The sequence below is a fragment of the Gadus macrocephalus genome, chromosome 9, assembly GCF_031168955.1.
Source record: "Gadus macrocephalus chromosome 9, ASM3116895v1".
NCBI classification, from domain to species: Eukaryota; Metazoa; Chordata; class Actinopteri; order Gadiformes; family Gadidae; genus Gadus; species Gadus macrocephalus.
Window position 1 is genome coordinate 14,328,411 of NC_082390.1, and position 15,473 is coordinate 14,343,883.

General features: G+C 45.4%; 1 protein-coding gene across 1 annotated transcript in view; it reads left to right on the plus strand.

Moving 5' to 3' along the window:
- The window catches only part of LOC132464522 (polypeptide N-acetylgalactosaminyltransferase 18-like), a 69,948-nt gene extending 54,597 nt beyond the window's left edge, over positions 1–15,351 (plus strand). The window contains exons 9-11 of the mRNA XM_060060943.1: positions 1,858–1,953; positions 8,328–8,492; positions 13,132–15,351. Coding sequence (XP_059916926.1) covers positions 1,858–1,953; positions 8,328–8,492; positions 13,132–13,278 — 408 coding nt within the window. The 3' untranslated portion in view covers positions 13,279–15,351. The remainder of the gene's footprint in view (positions 1–1,857; positions 1,954–8,327; positions 8,493–13,131) is intronic.
- Positions 15,352–15,473: the final 122 nt, after the last annotated feature.

Below are 15,473 nucleotides of genomic sequence, written 5' to 3' on the forward strand. Positions count from 1 at the left end.
CACAGCAACGAAGACCACTCGGAGAGGCGGTCCGCAACGGCATTGCACTTTCCCACGTTATGTCTGATGTCTAAAGTGAACTCAGAGATGAAAGCGAGGTGCCTCTGCTGGCGGGCAGACCACAGGTCAGCGACCTTGGCTAATGAAAACACAAGGGGCTTGTGGCTGACCAACGCTGTGAATGGGCGGGCCTCCAGCAGGAAACAGGGAGCAGCGGTCAAAAAGAGCCTGCGGTCAAGAGCACTATGTTCCCGATGGTTGGGGCGGAGCTGGTGGCTGAAGAATGCGAGCGTTTGCCAGGCTGTTGGTGGACGGCGCCCATGGCATAATCCGATGTGTCGGTCGTGAGGGCGATGGGCGCGTCACGTTGCCAGGGCCCCTTTCATGTCTGAAACTCCTTGACAATCTCCTCTGACCAGGCAACAGCATCCTTAGCAGGATGGCTATGCAGGGCTGGTCTTGCAGGGTTTTAGGAAATCTGTCACTGGGCCTCTTCCGAAGGCAGTGTTACAGCTCCATCCCTGGTAATGCCCCAGGAAGTCGATGGCACCTTCACAATAGGGCCGTCTTGTTTGAGGCATTCAAAGAGGATCGAAAGGTGGGACAGGGCTCCGTCCTGGACGCGCTGGCGATGAGGATGTCGGCCAGCTTGTCGAAAAGGAAGGAGGGTTCACTCAGCACGGACCATTAGACACTGGAGAGCTTGTGCTGCATTTTTTTTTTCCTATGCATGAACACGAAAAAAGTCTGAACGTCAGGATGGCCGCAGTCTTAGGGGTGTTGTTTGGACAAACCCGTACTTTGTTGTAGCCCCGGACCAGATCCACCTTGGAGAACACTACCTGTCAAGCCAGCAGGGCCCAAAAGTCCTTGATGTGTTGGATTGTCTGGGAAGGAGGAGTTGTTGAGACGGCGGTAATCGCTGCACGGCTGGTAGCCGCCGTCCGACTTTGGCACCACGTGTGGGGGAGATACCCAGAGATGTTTGCCCGGCGGAAGACGCCCAGGTTCTCCATGCTACTGGACTCTGTTCGGCTGGGTTTGAGTCGCCAGGCACGGACGTGGAGCGTCGGTATGTGGTGGGGTACGTGTTTGGTCACAGCAGTGGAAGACATGGGCACGACTGTGAGCATGCCGGACTACGTCGTTGTTGAGAACGCAGCGCTGAGGACGCAGGGGGAGAGAGCAAATCCTTGGTGTGGACGCGATGGCGGCTCTGTATGTCCAACAGAGACGCACAGAGACGTGTTTGCACCTTTGGCGCAAAGAAAGTATGCACGGAGCAGGGGCCTAACTACTTTAACCACCACAAAATCCCACGTGAACCGTTGCCTATTGGAGCACAGCTTATTGGGCGTTCCCCAAAGGTCGGCCCGTGTTCTCCTCCCTGGATATCGATGGACAAGGCGGACGTATCGCTCTCCTGTGTCACACAGGAGATGCTGTCCAGACAGGGTGTCAGCAATAAAAAGGAGGCTGCTGGAACGGCCAACGCTTGTATTATCTCTCTCCTCTCATCCTCTCTAACCCTGTCTTTCTAAAGAATGTCTCTCGCTCTCTTGCGCTCTCGCTCTCTCTCTCTAAGGTGTTTTTGTATTGTTATGGAAAGAGCCGGTGTCCATTGGAGCAGTTTCACCTCTGACCCCAGCTGCCTCTGAACACTCTGGATAACGTATTCAGAAAAACAGACGCACAGCCGAAGAGGAGAGAAACAAAGCCCTCCTCTGTGTTTAATTACCGCATCCTGCAGTGCTGAAGTTCTGTGTCTCTGTCCTCCTCGTGTTTGTGTTTTCAATGTCGGTCTTCTTCTTCCTTCCATGTCGCGCGCCGTTCATCCTCCGTCGTCGTCTTCTCCAGGTGAAGAACAGTCTGAGAGGGGACCTCTGCCTGGACCAGGGGCCCGACGCAGACAACGCTCCCATCATGTACCTGTGTCACGGCATGACCCCCCAGGTGAGAGGCCTCCTCCTGCAGTCCTCAGCACTGCCTCGTATTTCAACCTACACCCCTTTTGCTGTCGCAGTCGAGGCGTTTATTTTTGCGACAGAATTGCATTGAATGGGTATGCTAATGCCAGGCCTGGTGAATGTGTAAGCCCCCCCCGCTCCCCCAGGCGCCCGCTGTGCACGTCAAATGACTACATAATTCTGCTTCGCCATAATTTGTCATTTCCATGTCTCTCTCTATCAACTGCAATGTGACAACTTGTCACACTCTAATCCCGGGAACAATAAACACCGCGGCATGATGGGAAACGCGATGGGGCCTGGCTTGACAGTCCATAGAGACTCATTTCTGAGAGTGTCGTGATTGGACCATGTGTCACTGTTGCCCCTCCCAACACTTTTGCCGCAGCTGGTTGTTCCAAACCTCTCTGACTTGCTATCTGGGTCCTCGCGTCTATTTTCGTCCATCTCCATTTCCATATCTGAAGACCACGTATTCTCCACCTGTCAATCAAGACACTGGTGAGCCGGTGGAATAGCTGTTTGCAATTGTCTTTTTTTTTACTGCAGTAGTCAATAGAAGGTGAAAGGCGCTGTATGGGGGACTTTTGCAGACAATTTTCTTCTTTACCTTCATTCCCTTCATTTTACAACTTTATACTTATATATTAGCTGGGTTAGCACAATGGCTCCAAGGTGTTCTTCAGCTGGGGCCTGAGATTGGTTGTCTTCAGATGAATGGGCTCTCTGTATCTTTACACAGGGATTTAACAATGGTGAACCTAGAATCTTTGAGACAAAGGCGAGTGCTTTACCGTGTTGCACACTTTCTTAACTGATTAAGAGATTGCTGTTTTTATTGTAGCATTTAATGGTGAAGGTTGGTGGGGAGGAGGACACCAGACAAAAGAACACTCCAGGTAAATGATTTCACCCCATGGCAGGGAGCTCATTCGGATAGAAAAGGCTCCTGGAATAGGCTGAGGGTCCACTCAGAGAAGCCTGAAGTTTCTTTTTGGCATCCAAAATATAGTTGATGTAACACAACTGCATGCCTTCTTGAGCGAGAAGAAGGAATCCTTTCAACATGCTGCAGTGATATGTTCTCCAAACAGCAAGATGAACTTGATGATGATCAATGAACAACAAACACTTCTACGGATCTCTCTGTTAGAGAGTCTCTGTTAGAAGTGGTGGGCTGATGTCACACTTGGCTTCCAAAGAGTAGAAAGGCTTGTTGCTCATCTGGTAGATGAACTGTCTGATGATGTCTGCAGATGAACAGAGAGTGGTAGCAGTCTAAATGGGATCTCATTGGATTTGTCTCCAATACCATTAGCATGATGTCGACAGGCGCAGGGCAGCACAGACTTTGAAATGACACGGTTAGAGCTTGATATTGCTATCACAAAACAGGAGATATGCATAAAGGGAAACCGAATTCAGACAATATTATAGATTAATCTCCACTGTTGATGCTCCCTTTCAAAAGAAAACCTTTGTTTGCAACACACATTGTGAATTGTTTTGTTTCTCACACAAGTGCCAGGCATTCCCTGCGACACATACACTATCAATCCCACAAACCCCGATTACTTTTATACATTCTCTCTCTCTCGTTCACTGTTTGTCAGTATGTGTTTGTGTTTTACCTGTGAGGCATCTCTATAAATCACAACAATATGTAGCAATTAAAAATATGTACACACGCACACACTTTTTTTTTATAGTTATCCTTACGAGTATTTTTGGATTAAGTCATCACATTATCCAACGATTAAAGCAAGAGAAACTGATAACTGTGAGAATATACCATTCATAATGGAACCCTATCAACTCTGTCTGTAGGCCATAAAAGATACATTCAGACTGGGGAACCAATACCTCCTGTATTCTTTAGGTATAATTGTATTTATTATGCGTTCATTACAGTCTGTTATAGTAAAGCCATGCTGCTGGTGCTGTGTGTGTGTGTGTGTGTGTGTGTGTGTGTGTGTGTGTGTGTGTGTGTGTGTGTGTGTGTGTGTGTGTGTGTGTGTGTGTGTGTGTGTGTGTGTGTGTGTGCCCGTGTGTGTGTGTGTGCCCGTGGGATAGAGGGATGTGCTTATGAATACTTGATGAGTTGTCGAATGTCAGCAATGCATAATATTAATCTGAGGTTCCCGTAGACCAGGAAATCAAGGGAATACGAATAGAGGGACAGGCAGGAACAGAGAAAAGCTAAATCAATGTGCAGATTTGGCCATGCAGTGAAGTGGGCATGACATTTTGTTTTTCCATGACGTAGCTGACCCTGTTATTGTTATATTCTGTTAAAAGGATTTAGTGATAGTTCTTGAAATCAGCAGAGATGGCGCTTGAGCTTAACAGAATATAGGCTCTTATTAGTGTTTAAAATGGAACCGTTTGCATTTCTTTAAACCTACAACCGGATGTATTTGAATGATATTGGATATTGAATCGATTGATTTCATCCTGCAGAAGACAACCGATGCTTCCCCTATTCTCTTTTTTTATTTAGTTGTATTCTCTCTTTAGCTTTTTCTTTTCTATTTGTAGTTTCTAAAACGATTGCTGCTGCTGCAAAAAAGGAAAAGCCATGATTAACAACTGTGTACCTATACTGCTGGAAACCTAAAGACACAATAAGTATAAAGTTTGTGTTGCAGTTGACATCGTTGACTAAATACACTTCCTTTGCTCTAACCCCTTGCTGTATTTGCAAACTCTCAATTTCTCACTCGTATTAATCACTCACTTTTCCAGGACATAGCCATTTTTTCGATAACTTAAAGCTAGAGAATGCATTTTATTCTAGAAGCATTTTTGTCATATTTGTTGAAATTGCCTTTACATCCCTACAGCCATCAATATATCAAATGCTAGCATCTAATCACTTCATTCGGCCCAAAGGAAATGATTGGATGGCCTACTTAGCTGTCTTGTCTACCTACCTATCAGGCTACCTGTGAACACTGCCTGTTCACTCATTGGGCACGACTGGAGTCTCTCACAAGGCCGGGCAGACCTGTTCCTAAAGCTAGTTAGCTAGTCATGTTTTTTATGGGAATGGCTTTGGAGTAAGGCCTGAAGAGAGGGGTGAGATTTAAAAAATCTTTCAATATTCTTCTAAATCTTGCTAACTCTGGCTGGTTTCTCCAAATTGCCTACCCTAGCTTTAAAAATAGCTGTTGTTGATCGTTTCCTCAGTAGTGTGGGTGTCTGGAAAGATATATATTTTGGGCTTCATCAATAGGGTATTTTAAGGTGTGTGTGCGTGTTTTTGGATGTGCTTGTGAGAGTTGGACCAAGAGAGAGAAAGTAAAAATGAATTACAATAAATAATTTGATTGCATCCTTAAGGCAACTGCCTTCCCCAAATGATTCACTTGAAATGCTCCAATCAATCTCCATTCACATGCTTTCTCTATATTATCTCTACCTTCCCAACACTTGGTCTCTTTCTCACTATGATGTGTATCTTCATTATTTATGAGGACAAGTTGGTTGTTTGCCCCTTTCAGATATTCTTGCAACAAGTAGCTGTGTAATGTGTAGCCTTTCGATGCACACTCAGGCATTCTTGTGTATGTGCACTTGTGTGTGTACCAGTTGCCATGGGTTAAGCCTTTGAATAACAATAATTCTCAAATCAATATTTAACTTATAGCAGCTAGCCCCAAGCCTCATGAGACTATCCTGAGTTCACATTATGTTTCTCTCTGCAGGCCAGTCTTGTGTGATGGGACTAATCAGTGTTTTGGGGAGATGTTTTCGGTTCATTTCAAACAAGAAGCGCAACAGTTGAAAAACAATGTCAGGATGATCAGAAATGTGCACGGAATGCTTTCATCATGGGAGAAAGATATTTTTGCTTTACTTCCAACCAGATTCAGCTGGAATGAAGAGAGAGTATGAGAGTCACTTAGTTATTAAATACGATTGGCTGGATATTTTTGAACAACGTACGACGGCTCACATGAATTGTTTCCAAGCTACAGCCAAGTGAATACCAGTGAGAGAAACCAGCATGGCCGCTATGTAAACTAGCGATACACAATGTCAGATGCTGACTCAACCCATCGATCATTCCCTGGATATAACCGAGCTGCAAGAAGGTTTACAACCACAATTAGCCAATGACCCAGCTAGAAAGATTGATGTCCTTGGGGACATTTCTGGTTACCTCCTTTCTTTTTTTCAATCTGAAGTGCAGCAGTGTAGCACTAATGAGCACCCTGGCCTATCACCCTCTGTGATTTATAACCATGGCCATATCTCATTGGAACTCAGCACTCTGTCAAAGTGGACATTTGACATTTTAGCATCAAGGAGGTGTCAGGAGGAATATTATATTTTCTGCCTTCGGTCCTTGGTTACCAAGGATCCAGGAGGCTGTTCTGCCGAGGTTTAAAGTTATATAAATGCAGACTATATTTCCCAAAGTAGCTATGGCGTCTTGGCTCTTCATGCCAAGTGAGGCATGCATGGGTTACGCCTCCCCTCATTTCGCTCCACTAGCCCCCTGGAGCTGCAAGCTCTTCTGATCATTGAAGGCTGCTTTTAGGAGTCGCTGGAGTCCCAACACCGCGTCCCCCGCGCACGGCCCCGAGGGACTGGAACCCACGCCTCGTGTACCAACCAGCTCCCCAGACTCCCCTCTGCAGGGCTCCTGAACGGCGCAGTGAGCCCCTGCTAGGCCCCAGGACACACCCAAGGACTAGATAGAATCCATCTAGAAGCAGTTTTGCTGTTTGTTATTTGACAACTACTCAGGTGTTGATGGTCATAATTTTAACCAGAGAGAAGAATGCAATATTTTATTTTGATACAATTATATTTCTTTTGTTTCTTTTTCTTTTCTTTTTTGATATGATATCAAAGCCAATAGTGATATCATGTCAAGTCTTGTAAAGCATTCCCACTGGGTTTCGCAGGGCTTTTCCCTGCTGTTTCAGGGCGCTGGGCTAGGAGGGGATAGTTTCTCATCCCACAGAATGCCAGCCCCTTCGGGACTGGACGTATGCTAAGAGGGTGTACAAATGGACTTGTGTCAGCAGATGTTGTAAACCATCCGACATGATGTCACCACTGATCCTCCCGTTTAAGGTTTCCCGGAGAGGCTTAGCGGAAGGGGAGCTGGCAGGAGCCCTCCACTGAACAGTGGGCAATCAGCAGAGACAGATGGGCATTTAATCACCGTCATTATTGAGGTTTCAAATGTTCACTATTAGATTCACACACACACATTCCTGACACCTACCTTGTCCAAACCATTAGGTCAGAAACTGCTATTGCAATGGGTGTACACGCACGCGTGCACGAACAGGCACACACACACACATACACACACTCTTACACATATTCTGCCCTAATCCTTATCTAGTGGGCTTTTTACATGGTTAAAGAAAGATGGTCAAAATTCACGCACACTTTCTCTCTCTCTCTCACTATAGCATGCACACACACAAAAACTTAAATTATTGTCCACAATATTTGCTGTGCACTGTTAAACAGATTCCCCAGAGCTCTGTGTGACTGTTGCTACCTGGACAGACTGTTGCAGCAGAGGAGGCCTTGTAAGGTATAACCTCTGCTGGTGGCTGCAATGCCAGGGACAAGGAGGATTCAGAACAGACATGCACTCTTTATTCAGCAGTTCACACTCAAGTGACTGCACACTGACTCCCTGGCACACACACACACACACACACACACACACACACACACACACACACACACACACACACACACACACACACACACACACACACACACACACACACACACACACACACACACACACACACTAACTAATATTTTGTTTATCGTCTCAACCACTGCTTGTATTTGTTTCTAATCTTTTTAATTATTTTGTTTTTGGTTTTGTCTTGTATCGCATAATTGGATCGTTAAATCCCTTACTATGCATTTTCTTTATTGAGGTGAGATATGCATGCGGCCTGTTGCATTCTTGCATTCTATTCTTCTTCTATTCTAATGCTGAGGGCTTTGATCCAAAACACCATTTAAAACAACTAGATCTGTCATCAGTATTCCTAGCCCTTATATCTTCATTAGTTAACTGTATATGTATTTGCATAAGACGGGGCTCAGGTGAAAGTATCAATGCAGTTAGAAAACGAACAGTATGCTGGAGTTCCTCTCCGGTGTCCTCTGCCTCCACTGCCGGCCGCGAGCCGTTGCCACCAGGGATGGTAAATGTATTCCCTCTCCTCAAAAGAGCCATCTCAGACGCATCCACAGCTCGAAGAACACACCGACTTTAGATGGAACCGAGTGGAGCGAGTAACCTCCCGAGAGTCAGGAAGAGAAGCAGGAGAGGACAGCTCTGTTGACGCGTCCCGTCCCTCTCCTCAGAACGTGTACTACACCAGCTCCCAGCAGCTGCACCTGGGGGTGCTCAGCCCCACCATCGACGACGACGACAACAAGTGTCTGGTGGAGGTGAACAGCAGGCCCCGGCTGCTGGAGTGCAGCTACGCCTCCAACAAGCACCTGAAGCTCACCTGGACCTTCACTCAGGTAACACACGCACACACGCAAACATTGAATTGGATTTTTTATTCAATTATAACAAGTGAATAATAAAAAAAAAAAATGCAATAATAAACAATCAAATAAATGAAACAAGTGGACAGTTACAATAAAGTAATATTTAAACATAATGAAAATCACAAAAGAAGAAACTGTCTTACACTTGCTTTACCTGTTCGAAAAGGGGTGAGAAGAAGAAAATGTATTTAATCTGACCCCTTCTCCCTAATTTATTTATCTATAATGAGTATTAGCTTCCTTATATAATAATCATCAAAAAATTATTATATATTAATATACATTAGTTTACAATATGATACAATTCATTACCACCTTCGTATTTATCTAATAATATTGTCAAGTTATCTTTTAATATCTAATTAAACATTCAATATTATAAAATTATTGTCAAATATATACCAATATATACATACATGAAAACATATACACCATGTTAAACATACACGTGCACAGCCCAGGGACGCGCACACACATGTTTTGTGCCCGTCAGGGACTGAACATCAGCGCCCAGCTCTTGGTGCCGCTTGGCTAGTGTCACCGACCGCAGCACGGATAACTTCCATGGCGATAGTCTTTGAGTCATCTCCCTCGTGCCTCCCGCTCAGAAGAGGCACTCCACACCTTTACGGACGTTTTGCACATTACCTTCTATCGTCTTCTAAATTGATCGTCAAATCAATCATAAAACCCCCGCCCTACCCGGACGCTACGAGGAGCCACACGTGTCTAGGGAGAGCCGACACTTGGCACAGACACGCGCAATGATGAAATCACAGAATGCGGGCAAGACAATGTAGCTGAACGGCGTGCCGAGTCTTTTCCGAGAGCACTTCCATGGCCTCCTCGTGCGCCTGGTTGTTGTTTGTTGTTGTCTGTGTTTAATTCGGAGCGTACAAATGACTTTCCAAGTGTTTATCTCCTATTATGCGCTCCGCTGCCGCTAATAAAAGCACCACCCAAACACACACAGATCGCGAGTCATTTAAGCACTTCAGTAAAAAACACAATATAAATGCAGTCTGTCTACCATTTGAACATGTATGTCGCTAGGCCACTAAGAAATACGCTGCAACAGCTGAAAACCTATCAGAAATGCAGCAGTTTCAGCTGACTGAACCCCTGTATTGCATTACCTTAGGGTGTCCGTCTGATATAGAATGCTTTTCATGGGCGGTTGTTGAACCATAGTCGGTCATCTCTCTGTCGCTTGAAAGCCTTTGCAACATTCTCATTCTTCCACTTAATATCTTTAGTCCATGGTCACCCCGGGTGTCCATGCATTCTCCCTCATTGGTATTCTGTTGAAGCCTATGCCGTACAATGTCGGCAGGTTCATGTTTCGATCAAAGAACATCACATTTCTATCGATATCTTTTTAGATTCAATATTCAAACGGAAACTAATTATGGCGCATTGAGTGCCCTGTCCTTCTTCTCCAGTGATCTTATAATTCAGACGTATCCACGGAAATGTACATTATTTCATTTCAGCTTTTCAATCATTCATATTTTTCATCAAAGGAAATCTTCACACACCATGTGTGGGTTTGTGTGCGTGGTAGATTATCATTGAGGTATCAGACCCTGTTAACCTCTGCTTACTTTTTCTCTTGCTCCCACTCTATAACTATGAGTGTCTACCTTCATCGTACATCCTTCAGTCCCTGGGCAACATTAGTGACTGACTTAATGTACTGACAGGGACACTTCTAATTGGCGTCAGTCACTGTGTGTGTGTGTGTGTGTGTGTGTGTGGGGGGTGTGGGTGTGGGTGTCACAGTGTCAGTTTGCTCTGTGTCTAGCAACAGTGCAACCACTCCAGGGAGAATGTTAAGCCCTCCCATGCCTAAGGATCTGACACAGGGCTTAGATGTGTTCCAGGGTTCAGGTCTCCCTCCCTCTACCGGGAGGGGAGGGAGCAGGCAAAGGGGAGTCAGACAAAGGATGATGATGTGTGACAGAGGAGGGTGAGAAATGGGAAGAGTTGATGGGGGGTGACGAATAGAGGACAGCATAAGAGGATAACAGGAAGGGAATGAGAAAGTAATGGCAGAGTCAGAGAGCGAGTGAGAGAGAGAGGCAGTTGGAGAGAGAGAGTGGTCAATCTGTAAGTGTGAATTATTGATCCATAGATCTTTAACCATATTGAACAGAGCCTGACCCCGAGGGAACACTGGATTGAGAGAAAGAACAAGAGGGAGGGAGAGAGATAGAGTTTGGTTAGGTTGAAATTACTGGATGTCGATGATCGATTAATGCTGATGGGTTACAAATATAAAAGCTGCACACATCCAGCGTATCTTGCAATATAATGCTTTTTAAATACAATCAGAGAAGTCTAGCTGGCATTTCAGTAGCCCAATACAATGATACCTGTGAACGGCTGGTGGTTTAAGTGAGAACTACTCACTGAACCCCTAGATAAGGTGCTAGTTCACTACATGACTACACACACACATTTACATTTAGGGGATTTTGCTTAACACTTTTAACCGAAGGGATTTACAACATTTAATTCACTGATTCACACACCAGTCCACTGCGCAGGGTGACAGCCAGCTTGTCGAGAGCAGTTAGGGCGAGGTGTGTTGCTCAGAGACACCTCGACACTCAGCTAGGAGGAGCCAGGGATTGAACGAGCAGCCTTCCGGTTGCCAGTCCACCCGCTCTACCTCCTGAGCTGCTGCCGCCCCACACACAGAGAGAGGAGTTCCAGTGCACCTGACGGATGTGTTTTTAGATGTTAGTAGAAAGCTGTGCTCTTAAAAAACATTGACATGCAGGGTTAGGGGGGGGGACCATACAGCTTAGACTCAGACAGGATTAACGGGACTGTAAGGACCTCAGGAGGAGGTAGATGGCTGTGAGGCCCCCCTCTGGGGCGCCACGCGGCTCTAGCATGTTCCTTCAGAGCAGACACTAGCGCAGCGCTCTGCGGCGGTGGGATATTGATCCGCTGCCTCATGGACCGTTAACTGCAGTAAAAATAGCAGGCAGGGGAAAAATGCCTTCCAGGTTCACAAACCTTTATGCGCACAAGGCCTCGGTGTACAAGTGCTGGCTCAGCGGTAGATCGTGCTTGCTTATATAATCGGATCATGTTTTGGATTGAGTATGACTGCACATGAGTTCTTGAAAAGGGGAATGTATTGAAACTTGATGTAGTGAGTTCTTGGTATCAAAAGATGCAAGGACCAATGCAATTAATACAGAAGGCTGCCTTAGAAAGGCACTTAGAGTTAATGGGGATGGGGAAATGGAGACGAGGTATTGCAGACTGTACTTTGCAGCCTTAATGACTTGCATTAGGATAAGTGTTCTGAACAAGAGCTCTGAAGGGACACACCTTTCCTTAAGGTGAAGTCATTGATGACTAAGCAGCTTGCTGAATATGAACTGCCTGCCTGAGTGACCAATGACAGTTTTGGCTGGCTGGTTGACAGCCTGATTATGTGGCCTTCCCGCCTTAATATGAAGAGATCGATAGTTCAGCTGCGCTCTGCTGCTGTAGTGGCCACATCAAGGACAAGCTAGAGGACACCGGCCAAATGCCTCTATCCATCTGTCCATCTAATCTGTCTGCCTGTCGGTCCTTCTCCCTGTTAGAGAGAAAACACACTGGAAGCACAGTGTCAAACTGCCAAGAAAGCCAGAGGGTTTTATTGTTTGTGTGTGTGTGTGTGTGTGTGTGTGTGTGTGTGTGTGTGTGTGTGTGTGTGTGTGTGTGTGTGTGTGTGTGTGTGTGTGTGTGTGTGTGTGTGTGTGTGTGTGTGTGTGTGTGTGTGTGTGTGTGTGTGTGTGTGTGTGTGTGTGGAAAACCTGAAATGGATGCATGTTCAACGGACAGTTGTCATTTGATTGTTCTGCTGGTCTTTTATTGCATTCCCGGAGATTGTCAACTTTTACAGACTACCTGATGGTAGACCTAGCCGTGCTATATATAGCACAAGACCTAGTGCTATATATATATCGTGTATATATGGCTCTGACTACAATGCAATGCAAATGACTCCAACCTAAATTTGTCAGAGCAAAGCGGAGGAATTCTGTGCTGGCAAAATCGAAATAACTGATGACGGTTGTTTGATGGAAACGTCATTGTTTCCATTCCGTTCTCTTTGTGAGTGTGAGCTGAGTCTTCCGAGCATTCTGTTTGGAGACACAACAACAACAACCACCACAACAACAGAGGCCTGGAAGGAGTAGCTCTCCCCGCCTCCTCTCCAGAGGCTTTGGCTGGTATTTTTAGTTCCGCTGGGCAGCGCTGGCCTTGGTGCTGGAGAGCTGAGGTGCTCTGCTATTTGCTTACCGATGTGTGTGGTGCTGAATCCTGACCGATTCACAGATTAAACTGTGGTGCTTTGTTCAAACTAAAGTGCACCCACAGTAAATCAAGCGTGGACTGATTTTAATATAGAACACCCTTTCTCTCAACAAAGCTTTAAATCACCCCCACACACACACACACACACACACACACACACACACACACACACACACACACACACACACACACACACACACACACACACACACACACACACACACACACTCACCCGGTATGAACTTTCGTGCTCCTAATCCCCCTCTTCCCCCCTCTCTCCCAGGACGGCTCCATTCAGAACAACGAGTCCCAGCGGTGTCTGGAGCTGGTGAACAGCAGCCAATCAGAGTTCAGCTACCAGCTGGCCATTCAGGACTGCTCTGGTCAGAAGTGGACCATCACCAACATACTGACGGTCCTCCCGCAGTGACCCCGGCACCCACCACCCTGAACACACTGCAGGTTGTCCGGGGAGCGGGGGGGTCCGCAGGGTCCCGAGGCCGGGGGCCGAGCTCATCAGCAGGGACCCCTCGGTGGATGCCTGGACGGACAGTGGTGCTGCCCACAGGGACGGAGCTGAGCCACTGACCTCCTCCGGAAGACCCCCTGACCCGCTGCAATAAAACAAAGCAGATGTATCCTTATTATTTTGAAGGTTACCCTCAGCCTCGTGGTGGGACCAGCGGCAGGGAGATGTGGACCGTCTGTTAACGGGGCTCACCGTGACGACGGACGGGGAGCTCACGGAGGAGAACAGAGGCTGCGTACAACACGAGTGAATGGAGGAGGTGAGGCGTCGTGGTGGATGTCCATGTTAAGCTACCGTAACCTCCCTGGTCGTGTGTGTTTCCAGCTGACAGTGGAGCACTCACTAAGTTAGGCTTCCATAGGATGCCCATGAACCCGAAAACCCAACTAAAACTCTGCAAAATAAACTCATGCTCCACTTGCAGAGGGAGAGGAAAGTAAATTAAACCAGATGTCTTTAATCATTGACTGCCTCTGTCGCTAGTGGTTACGGTGATGCAAGTGCATTGCAAGGCCCGCCTCGACCAAATTGAAAATACGTTCCTCTAATTTGATTTAAAAGAAAAAAAAGGCAATTTCTTTAATCTATCAGAGACTTTAACCCTAAAAAGACAGTTTGAACTCGTCTTTCAGAATTAAGGCGTGTGTGCGTGTGCGTGCGTGTGTGTGCGTGTGTGTGTGTGTGTGTGTGTGTGTGTGTGTGTGTGTGTGTGTGTGTGTGTGTGTGTGTGTGTGTGTGTGTGTGTGTGTGTGTGTGTATGTGTGTGCAATTGTATTCTGATATACTGTGTTTTTTTATTTGTGGAGATTGGGATTCTTGATAAAGAATCTTTATTTAACTAGTTACCAGGTTCACTTGGTACACACTTTGAATCCTCTGTCTCAAGGTGAGTGTGGAACCCACCAGGCAAACCTCATATTTAATGCTGTGCTTGCCCTGTGGGGCCAGCTATTCATCTTTGGCAATCTTTCTTGCATAAAAAGCCCACTTATAAACACTATTAGTATCGTTTGCGTCTCGCAATTATTACAAAACCCCCAGAATCAATATCAATAATTCAACACAAGACAAAAATAAAAGCATTTTCCTAATGAGGGTTTTCATTGTGTGTATTGTGTGTGTCATTGTTATTTTCTTTTGATCTACCTTCTGCTACCGTGTAGCATCTATTACCTATGACGACTTATTGTTGTATTTATGTTTATTATCTTTGTTTCATCTTATTTTTAGCTATTTGTCAGGTATGTTAAACCTGAATAATCTCGCTACTATCTCAATTCCTGGGGAGCTCTTGTACAAAGTCCTGAACATAACTTTAAGATATTTTGCTATTGTATTTAAAAAAGATCTTACTTAAAGATACCTGTGTTATCTATAAAAAATAATATATACCAATAAACAATTACTGTGATACAAACTACTGATGTCAATCTGGTGTTTTCCATCAGTCTGGGTGGTTGTCCTTCTAGAACACTGGAAGTGACTCTCTCTCAACATGTACCATGTTGTTCTGTGCCCCCTTCGCAGTAAACAAAATGACACCAGGTGATAGGGTGTCAACTAGATTACTGATTTGTGTGTATGTGTGTGGACCTGCCATGCAGTGACAACAAACCCTTAAGTTCCCAGAGCCTTTTTTTTTTGTTGATCTTAGCTTGTCACACAGAAAGCAACCACACATAATTTCAAGTGTATATCTTAAACATTGTTTTATGTTTTCCTGTAAAGCATATTTGGTGCTAAGAAATGTACTTGTTTGCTAGTGCTATAGATTTCAAAAGCATTTTTATTTTTGTTATGACAGTGATTGCTAGCAACTTGTACAGATGTGATGAAAATATCAGTCAAGGGTAAACTAATTACAGTGATTCATTGTTTCAAGTGTATACGAAACATGAATGTGCAGAGATATTTGCAGAGTCTTGCCTTTGCAGAGTAATGTGACTGCCTCTACAATAAATACCTTGAATGATGGACAGTGTTAAAGTGCTGAAACCTCTTAAGCATTCCTTGTCATTGTTGAACTTAAAGTGCTTGGCTCAAACAAACATAAATAAGATGATTACTCTGTGAACATAGCTAGCACTGGTAATAGT